Source organism: Glandiceps talaboti, chromosome 18 (genome assembly GCF_964340395.1).
Source record: "Glandiceps talaboti chromosome 18, keGlaTala1.1, whole genome shotgun sequence".
NCBI classification, from domain to species: Eukaryota; Metazoa; Hemichordata; class Enteropneusta; family Spengelidae; genus Glandiceps; species Glandiceps talaboti.
The window spans coordinates 9,842,316-9,860,446 of record NC_135566.1 but is presented as its reverse complement, the minus strand read 5'-3'; the positions used below and the strand labels follow the sequence as shown (position 1 = coordinate 9,860,446).

The 18,131-nt window shown below is 36.9% G+C and overlaps 1 protein-coding gene across 1 annotated transcript; it reads right to left on the bottom strand.

Annotated features, from left to right (window-relative positions):
* Positions 1–785: 785 nt before the first annotated feature.
* Positions 786–17,960, bottom strand: LOC144449630 (uncharacterized). Its single transcript, XM_078140203.1, has 22 exons — positions 17,882–17,960; positions 17,291–17,490; positions 16,224–16,423; positions 15,491–15,616; positions 14,882–15,050; positions 13,748–13,876; positions 13,046–13,138; positions 12,394–12,590; positions 12,063–12,072; positions 11,534–11,635; positions 11,011–11,129; positions 10,152–10,359; positions 9,477–9,639; positions 8,699–8,888; positions 8,109–8,257; positions 7,291–7,388; positions 6,778–6,943; positions 5,922–6,117; positions 3,524–5,498; positions 3,217–3,358; positions 1,811–2,039; positions 786–918 (listed from the first exon to the last, which is right to left on the bottom strand). The coding sequence occupies exons 1-22, from the start codon at positions 17,958–17,960 to the stop codon at positions 786–788; spliced, it is 5,073 nt and encodes a 1,690-aa protein (XP_077996329.1).
* Positions 17,961–18,131: the final 171 nt, after the last annotated feature.

Sequence of the window (18,131 nt, the reverse complement as noted above, 5' to 3'; positions counted from 1 at the left end):
TAAAACAATGATCTAAACTTGCAAAATGATTAACTTGGATCACAAACATATGTTAGACATAACTTCTTGTGAATGTTGACTGTTTTAGCTATAGATTTTAGCACAGCTGTTGGTGGTCACTGAAATATCTCAAAAACACGAGTGAATTTAAACTCATCTGGAGTTGACAATGATTGCTTCATAGAAAGTTCTTTCACTAGTCATAGCCAATGTCAACAAAATCTACTATTGCTATGGTAAAATGGCAGTGATATAGTAATGGCAAAGAAAACATGACAAATTAGAATATTTAGAGTAAATAAATGTCATGAAATAATTCAATAGAAAACATGATTTAACATTATTCAAGCTAAGCTACATGTATAATAGCTACACATTTTTCCCTAACTCTACATTTGTATAATGTATTAATAAATAGATGATTCTATGAAAGATGACAGAAAAATGTAAGAAAACTTACAAATTTAAAAGATCTACAGACAACTGAAATTAAACACAGCAAGGCCAAGAATAAACACCAAACTTCTCATGACTTATTATTAAATTCGACAGGCAATTAAATTCAGCAAGGTCTGTAAAAAACAATGACAGAAGTGTGGCTTGCAATAAGCGCTGAACATTTGTCGTATCGGATTTAATTATGCAGTCATGTCATCTTCAAACACAAGTTCATGACAAGTTCAACATTTATCCTGGGCCAAAGAGATACTTAGGGTGACTGTTTCAGATGTCAATAATTGACAAGTGTCTCCTTGCTTGCAGGATTTCACATGTCATTCATTCATTCACTTGGTGCATTTGAATTGTTTAAATAGTTTGAGAGTTGTCTTTTGTAGTTCAATGTCATTGCCATCTATATCCAGGGCTTTGAAGTACATTTTCAGCGCACCTTCAATGTTACCATTTTTATGTTGGAATCTAAAAAGATCAAAACGTGAAATCATGATTACAAAAAAAAAATCCAGGAAGATGACATTATGTTAGTACTCTGTATAATATTTTCCTTCACCAACTTGTCGCTAAAGTGATGTACTTGTAGTCTGCAACTTTCTGGTTCTTCATGGTTAATTTATTTTATGTTGAACTGTATACTGCTCGTACACAGTTCTCACCAAGTATTTAGACGAGATAAAAATAGCATTATGACATATTTTTTCAGGCACCAAAACTAAACAAGTAGCAGTCAGTCTCAATAGGCCATTTCAGACTGCATACAGGAAATTGAGAATACAGCGCCCTCACTCAAACTGGGGGTATCATCAACTCATACCATTTGTAAGAGCTTTGTCCCTTGGTATTCTGTAGAAGTGTAAATCAGGGATGTTTTTTGTATTGTTCAGACATTGAGGAAAGCAGCAGTGCTCTATGATTAACGATTAACCTATGCCATTTATACCCCCAAGGTACACACAGACAGGAAGTAGAGCACCACCATGGCAAATGTTGGAAAGGCCTATTACCAAGCCAGTCACTCATTCGTCCTCATGACTATAGAACATATTGCAATTTTACAGTCTTCAGCTAGTTCTCAAAGACTAATTTTGACTAATTATTAGACTGGTACATCATGTCCATGTACAAGAAGGTATTTCAGTCACTACTTATTTTTACATATTTGTTGTCCAGAGCGAAAAAAGTCTTCAGCGAAAATTTCCAGGTTTTCAGTATATATTCTCAAAGCTGGGTTTGAATTTAGCATATCTCAGCAGTCTCTATCATTTGAATATGCAAATGATATACAAATGAGCATTTCAGTGTTAGCAAGTAACCTGACCTGCAGTATCTGGTCACTATTCACTGTATTTCTCACCTGCCTTGCTTGACCAATTCCTTATATTTATTTATCTCTTCCTCGGACAAATCTCTGGGAGCATTATTACTACTCTCCTCCTCGTCCTCGTCCTCGTCCTCGTCATCATCATCATCATCATCATCATCATCATCATCATCATCATCATCATCATCATCATCATCATCATCATCATCATCATCATCATCTTTTTCGCTATCCTCATCACTCTCAGATTCTCCATCTTCATCTACAGATACCAACATTGGGTGTTAATACACACCATCTCTCAGAAGTGTAAAGTTCAGCAACCTATCGCACACAACATGACTAATACCAAACTATCAACAAAGAGGAGATCGTTTTAATGTCACATACAAACACAAATTATTGAATGGACACATGAAAGCCTGGTTAGAAATTGTAGGGCAAATGGCAGTTTTTGTTAAGGTCTAGGAATCCAAGCAATAGATAGATTTCCATACATTGTACCAAACTTTTGGTGGGAAACCCCAGTAACAGGAGTGGGGAGGGGAATCTGGTAAAACTTGCATAGATTTCCATACATTGTTCCGTAATTTTGGTGGGAAACCCCAGTAACAGGGGTGGGGAGGGGATTCTGGTAAAACTTGCATAGATTTCCATACACTGTTCCGTAATTTTGGTGGGGAAACCCAGTAACAAAGAGGGGAGGAGGGGAGAATCTGGTAATACATACATATATCTCCATTCATTGTACCATATATTGGTGGAAAATTCTTAAATAAAATTGGGCATCCCAGCAACAGAGGGTTGAAATCTATCTTGTAAACTTGCATAGATTTCTATACACAGTACCACAATTTTGGTGGGGTACTTCATTATTCAATGACCTAGGGAACTCTGGTAGATTTTACTTGCTTACCACCCTCAGCAAAAACAATGTACAACCCCTATAGGATTCCATGCATAGATACCACTGCCGGCATCAGACTGTGGGCAAATGGAACCTGTTACAAAGTAAACAACTGAATTGGAATAATAACACTTGGCACAGCACGTTGTAAGTACAGAGACTTGTATTTCATTTCATCATTTGATAAGAACAGTTTTATGGCCACTTTACAAAATAGTTCACATTCACAAACAAACTTCCAGTTCCCCTGGCATTTCATGTACACATAAAGAGGCCATAAAACTGTTCTTATCAAACCATAGTGTGTAATACAAGTCTCTGTTGTTCCAAAAATGCTGTGCTAAGTGTTATTAATCCAATTTATTTGTTTACTTTCCCTGTTTGTAACAGGTTCTTTATGTCCAGTCTGATGTCAGCAATTGTATAAAATTTGTCACGTCAGTGCAGTAAGGTCGTATCTGCTATGCACTTGTATAGGCAGATACGACCTTACTGCACTGACACAACGATTAATATAAAGAATGTATCTAACCTGAATCATTTACAATGAATCCATTTAAGCTATCCTCCTCCTCTTCCTCTGCCTCATCATCAGCATAGCTTTCCTCCACATCAATGTTATCACTATGGTTTTCTTCCACTTCATCCTCCTCATCATCGTCTCCTTCACTGTCCTCGTCAGCTTCAGCTTCATCATCACCATCATCATCATCATCATGAGCATAGCTTTCTTCCACATCAATGTTATCACTATGGTTTTCTTCCACTTCATCTTCCTCATCATCTTCTCCTTCACTGCCCTCGTCAGCTTCATCATTATCAGCATAGCTTTCCTCAACATCAATATCATCTCCATCTTCCTCATCCTCTTCTTCTTCTTCTTCTTCTTCTTCAGTGACATATTCTTGATCATCATCTAGTTCCCGTTCACTTCTCTTGACGTCTTCAGGTAATTCATCTTGGGCCGACATAAAACTCTCTTCCTCATCAGTGGACATAATTGTCAGATTACCATCATTATCTTTTATCTCATCATCCTCAGAGTCCATTATCACTGGCACTGGATCTACCTCAGTGTTTACACGTGAGGACAGTTCAGAATTACCAGAAATGGGGCTGTTGTCTGGCGTTTCTTTGACAAACGCGTCAGAGTCACTCGCTTCGTAAGATTTCTCCTGTGCTATGGGAGACTCGCTCACAAATGTCAAATTGCCAAGATTCAAATGTTTCGGCAATGAAACAAACTTATCTTCATCTTCGGAATCCAGTAAAACTGGAACATTACTCATTACATCTCTGTTATCTCTTCCTGGTGTGATGGGACTACATTTCATTTCTCGATCTGATTCAAGTACAAGAGAAACTGATCTAACACAACTAGATCTCCTTCTCTTGGCAGAGCTGTGGGCTCTCAGTCCTGGTTTACACATATTTTTGGGTGTCTCTGAAATGTCTTCATCCGAGGAAAAATCATTCAAGCAAATAGACTTGGAAAGTATTGCCTCTATTCTTTTTTCTTCCTCATCTTCTGATGCCGAGTGTTCCGAGGTTTCTATCAAACTTGTTTGACATTCCCTGGAATCAATCTCTATGGATATTTCAGACGTTGTGTCTGGACTCCTGCTTGTTGAAGTGTTGTCATGGTAACTACCTCCATCAGTACTGTCCTTGCAACTTTCTTGCTTAAGATCTGGAGATTCGAAACTGACTTGGCAAAGTTTGGAATCAACTTCAATCGACTCACTTGAAGAGGCTTCACTGCCTTGTCTCTGATCTTCATCATCATTTGTTGTATCTCTGCTATATTTATCCTTATTAGTTTGCGGTTGCACCACAGCATCACTATTTTCAAAAACAGAATCATCCTGATTATTAACAGAGTCTGATAAATTGTTTAGCTCCTTTTCAACTCTACAGCTCTCCTGGTCTTCATGATCCTTATCAACTTCCTCTTCATCGCTGTCATCTTCAGAATCACTTGTAATCATTCTACCAGCTTTCCTATTCTTTTTCGCATGAATAAAACTGTCATCTGAGGCAGCCTCGTTGTCTTCTTGATCACTCTCATCAACATCCGACGTGGTCTCTGAAACACTGTTCATGGTCGTATCCATTGGCTCCATACTTTCATCACATTGATCGATGTCGTCTTGCCTTCTTTTGCTGTTATCTATTTCACTTTGTCGTTCATAATAGGAATCATCTGATGCGTCATTTTCAAGGTTCGCCTTCATATCAAAACAAACATTCTCCTCACTTTCTTCATCAGACTCCTCATCCGAAATGACAGCATGTTTACGAACACCCTTCCTTCGTGTCATACTGCTAAAACTTTCATCACCAACATCTTTGCTAAGCTGTGGTGAAGCCATACTTTTTACAATGGAACTCTTCGGGTCATCACCATTTTTCTCTTGGTCATCTGCATTATCTGTTATATCATGGACTATGTCTGGAGTATCAATGTCCCTATCAAGTGCTAAGGCACTAGGAGGACGACTGACATCTTTTGATAAGCTATTTCTTGATGCAACTCTCACAGAATTGTCACTTAACCTTTCCAAGTAACCATTTGCTTCAGATAAGCTAGAATCTTTAGATTCTGAGGTAGGCTGGACTGAGTCTGATTCAGTACTGACACCAGACTCTCCTAAAATGTCGGGTAAATCTTCATTTTCATCAGGGACGTTTCCCTCAGTTTCAAAGACCACATCTTCAGCACATTCTTTGATTTCATTGTATGGAATATCATCAACAGTATGAAACTCTAGATCATTAGAACTGGAATCACTAGTGGAATGATTCTGCTCTATTCTCTTTTTGTCCACCTGGAAAAGAAAAATTACAAAACTGATTATTTGTGTGAAAGTTTCAATATAATTGGAAAAGGAAATGAGTTGAACATTTTATCACTGATTCATAGGGAAGCCTAAGAAACAATGTCTAACGGACTCGGGTAAATTCCACACGTACTGACTCAGCTCTTCTGAGCAGTATGCCCTCTGAGTCAATTTGACGTGCCATAGGAACTTCTTGTGAGCTACCAAACTTTGGTGGTGACCCCCTTAGCCTATGGTATGGACTGATTCTCTAGAAAACTCAGTTTCTATCATTTTGACCCACTACAAAGTTTGCAGTCATTCGAGGGCCCACAGCTTGGGAGATGTGTGACTTTGTTCAGTAAGGTTGGAAGGAATCGGAGAGAGGGGGGAGGGGATATAAGTGATATTATGTGACTGTTTAGTATGACTTACAGCATCTGGGGAGGAGTCTTGAATAGTAAGATTAGCCATAGACTGATTCACGTCTTCTTCGTTACCACTATCTTGCTGTAATGTTAAATCAACAACACCAGTGGATTTCTGTCTCTCATTATTGTCAGTGTCATCATCATCAACCATTGTCAGGTCTACAGTTTCTGGCATGCTTCTACCTGTAAGGTACAAAACACAGCATTGTCCATCAATCACACATCTTAATCTACTCTTGACTGCTGCTACACTATTACAATAACAATACTAGCAGCAGTTGACAAGGCATTTCATGTCAGTTCCAAAGCAAGGCCTGAATGTTTCTTCTGCATAAGTTCTGATCGATGCCAACTTGTTACTGATGAGTGAATTGAAAGAAACCAATTCATTTTATCTTGTTTCACAACCACAATTTTGATCAAAAATGTTCATCAGCTTGGTAGATCAAATGATATCTATAATCAGATAATCATACCGCCACCTAGTGGTCAGCTGCAACTATGGAATTTGTCATTCTGATGAGGATAGTCGACCAAGACAGATCATACCGCCACCTGGTGGTCAGCTGTAACTATGGGATTTGTTATTCTGATGAGGATCGTCGACCAAGACAGATCATACCGCCACCTAGTGGTCAGCTGTAACTATGGAATTTGTCATTCTGATGAGGATCACCGAGTAAGGGCACCTAGTATTGCCCCACACGCGACCCTTGACTACGTACTCGACAACCAGTATTGGTGCTTGTATGTCTACGATACAGATACAGATACAGATGCAGATACAGATACAGATGTAGATACAGATACAGATACAGAAAGTCAACATGTTTCAGTCCTTACCAGTTGGTCTGTTAGGTTTGAATCTTTGTGATCCATCATTGGTTGATGGTTTGAATGGTGACTCCGTAGGTCTATAGTGTCCAAACTCTGTGTTCTTTTGAATATTCTCTGTAAGTTGTCTATTCACATCTGATTCGTTAGTGACAATCTCACGAGCTCTTCGTACCTGCAAAATGTTCAGAATCAGGTATTACACAGCTTGAACAGTACCAATATCAGATACATATGGTAGAAATATGGTTAGTATCATAAAAAATGCAAAAGTTACATTGGTAATAACAAGTCTTCTGCATTCAAAGACATAGCCCCCAACACAATATGAATTGTAACATTAAGTGATGTCTGAAATATGGTTCCACAAAATGTTGTTTTACATGCAATGGGCAGCAATGGAAGTTTCAGACCCGTACGTATCTATCTTTGTTATTTTCATCACCAAATATTGCTGCAATGGAAGTTTCAAACCCCTAATAGGGATCTAGCTTTGGTACTAACAATTCTGTGAAATCTGACCTTTTCCTGGACGTAATTCTCCACTACGGTATCTTCAACACCATCTTGTGTATCTTCCTGACTAAACATCAGATCATGGTCACTAATTCCAAACACAGCTGAAATAGACATAACAACACATGTCAAAAATAGGTTTTATCTTAGTAACACATAATCCTTGTCTTCTTCTAGTAGAAGTTATCCCCCTTCCCACACCCCCTCACTCTTCAACCATCATTATCATAGAATACATGTAAATCTAGTAACATTAGTAGTAGACAGTTTCAAACCTGCCCGCTTTCCAGCACTGACATCACAAGACAATAGACAGTTTCTAATCTGCTATCTCTAGCATCGATATCACAGATCTCATAGATCGTGCTCACTTGAACACGGATGAGATCTAAAGCATGCCACCAGTGTTATGTCTGTGTGATGATAAACTTTTTTGGAAGTTTACACAGCATAGAAATAGAAGTAGAAGTAGAAATCACTTCTGATTGGCTGTACAACTTTTGTGGTCAAATAATGAACCCAATTCATTTTGAATGTTATGTATATAATACATAAAAGTGACCATAAGGATGACAAATGGGTATGAATTTTGGATTTCTAATTGATAAGACAACGTTATCAAGTTTTTCGACTTGAAAAAAAAAAAATGTGACAAAGCAATGACCAAGTCCGTGTTTGTATACAATACATTGCAAAAAGGTATATAGTGCGTCAAAGTGTGTAAATGGTTTGTTACTGACGTACAATGACAAATAATTCACACAATTGAAAATCTTGCAAACTTACCAAATGAATAGTAAAACGTAACCCTGTTGAATACTTACCAAGTGAATGAAGAAACGCAACGTGTTCGTCCAAATCAGTATTGGTGTCCCTGTCTGAAGAATGAAGCTGCTGCAATTGTATCTGAGTGGAGGAAACATGTGGATCATCCAAAACAAACAACTCTTTCAGTTCCTGACGAGTAAAATACCTGCAAAACACAGTGTATGAATTTAACAGACATTATTAGATGTACCATCTGAATCTGAATTTTATGACAAATATGATGGCCATTCAGTTAAATTATCAGGAAGGTCACAAAATAAAGGGATGTATATATTGAACTACAGTATCTGACATTTGTGCCAGGTTTGGTTGAAATCAACAAGTGTTACAATGTTCAACACTGAGGGCACTATAGTGCAGAGCCCTGCACTATATGATGTTTTGTTAGATCCTACCAAGTGTTGGTAACTGACCTAAGTACTTAGTGTTAAAGTCATTTTGTTATGTCTTGCAGATGGTGACAGGGGGTAAATGAAAATGTGAAGCTGCTTTCTCATATTGAATAATACTCTTAAATTCAGCACATACTTTGCACAGATCTTAATCCTAATGTGAAGTGGACCTTACATGTAAAAGATCTACATACCTGTATGGGTCTTTAGAAGATCCTGTTGCTTGTCTAGTTATGGAGTCTTTAAAGATCTGTCGTCGGTAGATCTTCTCTTCTACAGAGCCACATGAGATCAATCTGTAGATGACGACGGTTTTCTTCTGCCCAATGCGGTAAGCTCTGTCAACTGCCTGGTTGTCTGTAGCAGGGTTCCAGCTTGGATCAACTACAAGGAGAGCACAGAAGGCAGAAATCGTATCAAAAGTGTTTTATTGTGGAGTAAAATATAAATGAACATCATAAAATGTACACTTATTACACTATTTTTGCTAAGGTTTTGGATTCTGGTAAAATTTGCATATCAGATTTCCATAATTTTGGTAGGTAATTCTGGTAACAGAAAATGGGAAAATTTGCATAATTGTTAAACCTTGTATCATAATTTTGGTAGGGCACCCTCGTAACAGAGACATGAAATCTGGTAAAATTTGCATAGATTTCCATATCTTGTGCCATAATTTTGGAAGGGAACCATGGTAACTGAGAAGGGAAATCTGGTAAAATTTGTATAGATTTCCATACATTGTACCATAATGTTGGTGGGGAACCCTGGTAATAGAGACAGGAAATCTGGTAAAATTTGCATAGATTTCCATACCATATACATGTACCATAATTTTAGTGGGGAACCTCGATAATATACCTGGGGAACTCAGGTAGATTTTACCTGCTTACTGTTCATTTATGAAAAAACAGTGAATTATAACAAAAGTACTTGATCAAAAATGATCATAGCATACATGTCGATACTCACAAATGACAACTCTATCAGCTGCAGTAAGAGTAAGACCTACTCCACCAACTCCGGTTGTCAGCAGAAACACGGAATAAGAGGGATCTTTCTGGAATTTACGGATTATTCTTTCTCTGTCTTCAAGTTTACGGATTGTGCCATCCATTCTCATTATCTTGAAATCCTAGGTGTAAGAGATATACAAAGAAACAGATGGATATCAATATTATTACTCTGGTAATTGAGCTTCCAGTTTGCTAAGATAGACACACACTAAAACTATTGTCGCAACATGTTGATACAACAGTGATAAGCTATCGAATGGACGTTGGTTTAATTATAGTCTCAGTAGGGCGGCATCTCTGAAAACTAGTTTATTTAGAGTTCCATGAACTTGCAGTGCTGTTTTGGGACTTCCACTGTTTACACTATCTTGATCACAGGGTGATTAGAATTGCACAACAGAGGAACTGCTATCACCCACTTGTGTAATCTACAACTTTGAAGAACAATAGATTTAGTTTGCGTCTATCGTAGTAAACTGAAGGCTGGATTACCAGTAGTAAAAAATGAAAATGAAATATTCAATTAAAGAAGAAGCAGCAGTGTCAGTCAATCACAAGTTTACAGTAATCTGGTCTGTATTAAGTATACCTGTACTTTTAACACAAAATAAACACAAAAATGACCACTTACCATGCCTTCAAGTACTTTCTGGATAATATCTAACATTTTTCTGGATTGACTAAACACTAATGTACGATGACCCTGTGACCTGAGATTTTCCAGCAATGCAACCAAGACCACCATTTTACCAGATTCATCCATCAATGACCTGTCACTAATATGTTGTATATTATCAGCAGCACACTGAATCTGACTGGCTTCATCTAACATTCCCCCACTTGAGAAAAAAATTAATGAATATCTTATTACATTTTTATCAAAAAATATGGACAAATCTTGATAATTCTGATTAACAGTGTAAAAGTTAACAATAACTGATGTTGCAATGTAGCACTTCATGTCTACAGCCGAGACAACGGGTAACTGTACTTTGCTGATTCAGACATTGAGTACTATTTAATCTAGCATATAACATTCCCCCCTGATATGGTATTGAAGGAACCTGTATCAGGGTCTACTACATATGCATTATTAAACCCCCTCCCACAACACCATCATGGTACTGAAGACACCTCTATGAGGGTCTACTACATACAAATGTATAGACACGTTGCCTGGATTATAATGTCTGGCTATTGATCCATATCATGACAATGACGGCATGTTTGGCTGGTATTGAAGACACCTCTATGAAGGTACATTGTGCATTATAGTCTGACCCCCTCCCCACAGCACCACATCATGGTTTTGAAGACACCTCTATGAGGATCTACTACATATGCATAGTATAAACCTCTCCCCTTCCCCTTTCTAGCTTTTACCCACTTTAAAACATGCTGCTGGTGAAGCCTGGTAAATTGTTTAGGGAATTCAGGTAGACTTTTACATACATATCGCCCTCAACAACAACAAAACACAGTACACTTACCTATCCTCTCCTTCTAGGTTCAGCATACCACATGCCCTCTTGTTAAGCAAACGTGGGTGATCACAGATTTTCTTCAACATTGTCAGCATGGCTAGGGGTGACTTATTCGTCATTAATAACTGGAAGAACAAACATCGTGTCATTATAGCTCTGTGCCAGGGGTAATAATTATACAGTACTTTGAGCAAAAAACTGTGGTAAATGTGATGTCATCATCAGAGTTTTTCCCATAAACCCATGCAGGAAATCCCCAAAATGGCCAAACACAAATCAAGTGCAGTACAGCTTCTTTACAAGTTTTCAGAGTTGCAGAAATTACGGAGGTGTTATTTTATCACCCAAAATCATATGTACATTGATAGCAGTAATCAATATAAGTGTATAAAAGACAGAAATAAAAGTCCAGTCAGACTTATAAGTCTGACTGGACTTTTCCTTTAAGTTGATAGAAGTAATCAATAAAAGTGTACTAAAGGCAGAAATAAGTCTGACTGGACTTTTTCTTTAAGTTGATGATTCATACCTCTCTAACTTCTTCAGTGGAAACAAAATCTTGGTAGACTTTCTGTTGTACATCACTCAGAAATACCCATAGAATAAAATCATTCTTCTTGGTTAGTTTGGGGTTTGGTCTGTAAGGAAACAAGATCATTGTGTCAAATTATCCACAGAGTTATCACAGAAAGTGGAATTCAGAACTATTGTGAACTGTTTGTTCACTGGAATGGTGTACTTACAAACACAACATTCATTACTAAATTGGGTACTATACTACATGTAACTCATACAAACTATTTGTTTACCGTAAATGATGAAAGTTAACAATAACCCAAACTGATGTTGCAATGTAGCATTTCATGTCTACAGCCAAGACAACGGGTAACTGTACTTTGCTGATTCAGACATTGAGTGCTATTTAATCTAGCATATAAAATTCCCCCCTGATATGGTATTGAAGGAACCTGTATCAGGGTCTACTACATATGCATGGCCTAACCTCTCTACTGCATGCCCAAGTTAATAGCAATCAAAAACACACACAAGTGTGATATTTTATGTTGGCTTCAATCTGAAGTAGCTATGTTTTTTTGTCTGTCTATATGAAGTTATGACTTCTCCAAATTGGTCAGTATAAAGGACTACTTTGGAGAAGTCATAACTTCATAGAGACAATAGACCTTTCTGATTGGTCAATAAGTTGTAGGATAATTTTGTCCATGTGAGGGCGCACTTTATACACAAAACATGCCAGTTTCTTCAAGAATTTTCTAGGGAATCAAAATGGAATTTAAAAACTTTTTATAATTCATGATTCTGCAAAATTCAATAAACTTTGTTGAAAATGGGGAGAGTCGATCTTAACAAACAAACAAACAAACAAACCTCTTTGCTGGTTCACCCTTGTTACTGTCAGTCTTACTGACAGACATACTCTGTTCAGGTTTGTTGGTTTGTTTACTCTGTTCTATTGTCTCAGCTTTGGTTCTCCGTAGGAAGTAGGGTGCAATGAGTTGTCTTAGATTCTCTGCCATCTCTGTACCAAGTCTTTTCTCTGAAGCTGTGGCATCTCTCTGTCTGGCCTGGAGATTAAATATCAAGCAAACCTTGAACTTCAGGATCTTACCAAGTAAATTATTGTCACATTATCAAGATCAATCAAGGTAACATTATTTACAAGTTCAAGTGCAGTCACATTTTCAAGTTCATCTAGGTACTCAAATAGCAGTGTTTATGTTATGGCAGGTCAAATCTTCACTAGGTACCGATTGAATTTGTTTTTAAAGGTATGGAAAACTATTAATCTTTTACCACTGGGATTTCCTTGCTCTGTTGCTGCAGTTCCCTTCAAAATCATCATAAATGGGTACAAAAAGCTAAGAAGTTGTATGTCTGTGCTGTGTATTCTACACACAGTGTACATAGATCCCCAATAGTCTACACTATATATTGTGCAAATAGCATATATAGATTAGAACAGTGCCATTGATGACTACTGTGCAGTCTATCTACTACAGCCCTCCAAGGACACACCTACCCTGACAATTGGTGACTCGTACTCCATAGCAAATGTCTTCTGGGTCCCCAACAACTGACCCTGGGTTACAAAGTCAAACAGAGCCCAAAGTTCCTGCATACAAAAATATAATAATAATAATAATAATAATAATATAACATTACACAATCGGGACTGATTCATAGAGTTTTTTTCTAAGGATTCAGTTTTCAATAATTGGAAATAAAATACTTGGTTCAACATTTCCCAAACTTTTGAAGGGTAATATTTCACAGCTTCTCATGCAAACATCAAAATGTTATATTTAAGGTACGGAATTTACTTTAGAATTATCATATTGTGAATATAACCATGTAATTTATAAATTAAAACCTATTAAACAAACCTATCAATTCCAACTTAGGTTGTACATAGAAAATTACTGCCACATTTCCAATTTTGCCATCAGGTAGGCAAAATGAATGATGTTTCTGTCAAGACAGGCTGGTTACCTGTGTATGAAATTTTTGCCCGATTTCTCCTTTGATACCTTTCTGATTGTGGACACGAGACAAATAGCAAATCTAAAAATATTCATGACGTGCTCAACACACATCTATTTACGCAAACATTCAGTATGGATTGACCCCTCACAGTGCCACAGAATGGAGCAATGGTTTGTGGTCTGACATTGCAGAAATTGTTTCAACTGATCTAGTGATCAAATAAATCCAATTAGCCCACCTTCAGATTATTCTGTACAGGGGTTCCTGTCAGAATAAACCTCCTCTTTGCAGCAATAGCATGAACTGCTTTAGAACATTTATTACTGGTACTTTTTATCTTGTGACCTTCATCCAATATCACATAGTCCTGTCATGACAAAATTGTACAAGACATTGTATTTAAAATCGTATATTTAGAAATGTTTACTCATTCAAATCTTGCAGTCTTATTTACATACTTTCTACACTAAAGCTTGACAACACTTACTATATCTCATCTCTGCTCACTGTGTGAACTGGTTTGTAAATAATAAGTGTCCAGAAATGACTACTGTTAGTTACACTACAGTGTGCATATATTTTCCTTCTATACAAGTCTTACAGCAGTTTTAGGTTTTCCCAATTTTGATAATTCAATAATTACAACAGTGGCAATCAAGATTTCAGCATACTATAAGATATACATAAACTAACAATGTCGTTGCAACATTCTGATGTAAGCTAGTGAATGGACATTGGTTAGTAGGATAGCATTTCTGATGACTTCCATGATCTTGCAGTGTGCATTTTTTGGGACTTCCAAGTTTCAATGTTTACACTATCTTGATTAATGATTACCATAATATAGGGTGATTGTATCCACAACAGATGCATCGTTATCACTAGTTTATGTTTATCTTTATCTTAGTAAACTGAAACTTCAACTGCTACTGTAGTACATGTGTATATCATCTTTAGATAAAACAATACCATGACTGATTATAAATCTCACAGATCTTTAGATATGTAGCATTTCATGTCTACAGCCAAGACAACGGGTAACTGTACTTTGCTGAGTCAGACATTGAGTGCTATTTAATCTAGCATATAACATTCCCCCCCTGATATGGTATTGAAGGAACCTGTATCAGGGTCTACTACATATGCATGGTCATCCCCTCCCCATTTACACACAGCTACACACACACAGCTACACACACACACACACACATACTGTCACCACCACCACAACCATCTAACATGGTACTGAAGACACCTCAGCAGGGCCTACTACATAGCCATACTTTAATTACACATGTAAACCCTACACACAACCACAACTTAACACGACTATCACTAGAAATATGAAATCAAATTAAGATTCAAACCTTACCCAAAAAAACTCTTTCCAAGCTTCATCTTTGGCAAGTTCTTGCCAATTATTGGTAACAATACCATATGTAGTTAAAAGAACACCACCACGGCGTTGGACCTTGGATAAAGCTCTTTCTCTCTCCCTTTTACTACTGCCATGGTATGTCATTGCTCTAACTCCTGGTGCCCTAAATGAATGATTACAAATTATATACCATTATTACATATAAGATTGCCACTTCTTAAAAACTGTTCTGATCAAATGATGAAATGTACTACAAGTCTCTGTACTTCCAACATGCTGTGCAAAGTGTTATTAATCCAAGTGTTTGTAACAGGTGTCGTTCGTCCAGTCTGATGTCGGCAGTTGCATAAATATAAAACTGTTCTTATCAAACCATGGTGTGTAATACAAGTCGCAGCAATTCCAACATGCTGTGCCAAGTGTTATTAATCCAATTCAGTTGTTTACTTTCCTTGTTTGTAACAGGTTCCATTCATCCACGGTATGATGTCAGCAGTTGTACAACAAGATAACCGACTGAGGATTGCAGGATGCCTATACAGCAAAAAAGGCAAACAACTCTGCATCAATTCAAGACATTCCGAGATAAGAATTATTACTTACCATTTATCAAATTCCTTTTCCCAGTTTATGATGAGAGATGCCGGCATCACAATTAAAACACTTTTAACTCTTTCAGCATCAAACAAGCCAGACAGAAAAGATATAACCTGAATAGTTTTTCCCAACCTAAAATAAATAAGATTTTAAGATTAGAACAGAGTAAAAAATGGACAAAATTGACCAACTAATCAATATGCAGAACATCTTATTATCGGCATTTTAACAATTTTCAGTGAACATATTGTTGGTTGTTATATCCAGAAAATAATACTCCAGTCACTGCTAGTGCAGCTTAGAATAATGGAAGAAACTATTCAAAGTTTATCAAATACACTAGTCTGTAAGGTACAGCATGTGGGGCGCCCTCACAGTCACACATTGGTCAACCCTTCCCAGAGGGGAGAGGAGTCCGGAACAACACGATGTATCTTATAATCTAAGAATAGTATACACATGTCGTTTATAATTTAATTTATATTTTCAACTGTTGCTATTGTTACTGTAATTGTATAAAAGTACAAACAGTCAACAGAATGTTTAAAGGAAGTTCCCTACCAAGGTCTGTAAGTCAATTCTGCTTTAAGTTACGATCAATGGCAGCTCTATACAGATAAGTGAAAGCGAATGAACCAGTGCATTTTATCTCATTTAATATTCAGTTTTTAGTAAACATAGTGAACGCACAAGGTATTCATTCCCTTTAATGGAAAATTATATTATTATTTTGACATACCCCATATCATCACCTAGAATGCCTCCTGACTTGTGGCGATGTAAACCCCAAAACCACATGATGCTTTCTTTCTGATATGAAAATAATTTATTGTAGATGTCTCTATGTAGAGTGAAACCACCCATGTTTATCATTCCATTGTCAGTCTCATCGTCTTCATCATCATCTTCTTCCTCATTAGCATATTCTTTTATCCATTCCTGTAAAGTGAATATGATAAATGTTGAAGGTTGGCATCCATACGATTGCTAAACTTCATTTTTGTGCTTCTAACCAAAATTCGAAAACTTTCATGCCTTCAATTAAAGCTTCTGTATTTACAACTGGCATGTTCCAGTGTTTTATTTAAGGGCAGTAAGTAGGTAAAATCTACCTGGGTTCCCACATCATTTTACCGGGGTTCCCCACCTAAACTATGATACATTGCATGGGAAGCACTACCAGTTTTACCTCTTTCCCCTTTCTGTTACCGGGGTTCCCAAACCTTAGCAAAAACACTGTGTTCATATAAATTCAATTTGATTCAAATTTACTAATGTGATAATACAGTGCTGGGTTTTCAGTTAGTATTTTAATGTGTTTACCATCATAGTTTTACATTGCATCGATCATAGTGGCGTGATCGCTACAATTTTCACCATGGTTTAAAGCATAATTCATATATAAACAAGTAGATCTTGCATTTGTGAATGTTTATGGGGGGGTGGGGTTTGGCCCAAATGAATGTAGTTTGTTTATTGAGCATGTGTGACATTGTGTGGTTGTAACAAAAGGCATTGTCATCAGGAGTCTAAGTTTCGTTGTCACAACTATTCATGGAGAAAACAAGGATGATTCTGAATATTTTGAGAAGAGCAGAATCTACAACAGCTACTGTGGAATCAATAGCAGTGACTTCGCTTGAATAAAGTGAGCTGGGAGAAGAATTCACCCAAGGCCAAAAAAGGGTGAAAACAAGACTACAGATACGAGACTTGATTAATAATGGGACAATTTGAAAATGAAATTGGAAACCATTGAAATGGGGCAAGTTGAGACTGAGACAAAGTAAAATTAACACAACATACCTCCAGCCTCTTTATTCTTCGTTGTATCTTATCACTGTTTTGGATTTTTGCAGCTTTCTGTAAAAGTGACAAAGATTCCACAGCGTTGCCTTCTTTTGCCTTTGTCTTTGACTTGACAATCAATTTATTGTATCTGATTTGGTCATCTTCAGTCAAGTCACTATCACTTTGACTACTTCTGATGTTGTGACTTTGGTTTTCTGTGTATCAAAGGAAAGATATCTTGAATAGCGGTTGTCGATTTTAGAGCGGTTAGCGTGTGTGCCTCTTACAACTGCAGGCTGGGTTCAAACCAACGGAGAGTTGGATAAGTTTGATTAAACTTTCCCAGATCATCTGTATGTAAGAAGGATGATGTTCAATTTGACTCTTCTGAGCAATGCATAATTTTCCTTGATACTCCAGTTTCCTCTTCCTTTAATTAAAACTAGGGCGTTGTACTAGTGGCAACCTAATTTGAATTTCTGAATATTATTATAAAATGTAAATATTTTATGTTAATTCATGTTTTAATTAACATAAATATGATATGCAAATATGTGGTATATGAATATTCAAATTACCAATATGAATATTCAAAAGGATACTTACCTCTCAGTGGAGATTTTCCTCCAATTGATACTGAGGCCAATTTTCTTCTTGTGTTTTCAAAATTCTCAAAATCCTCCATGATTCATTCCTACTAATGAATAATTGTAACAAGATTCTTTAATATGTAGTGATGACCAATCACCATATACTTACATTTTAAAGAGAATCATAAAATTAATATTATAGCAGTTATATGTCATGTGACAGTCTGGTTGCCAACTGTGGTCTGTGAGTGGAGGTATATATCGTA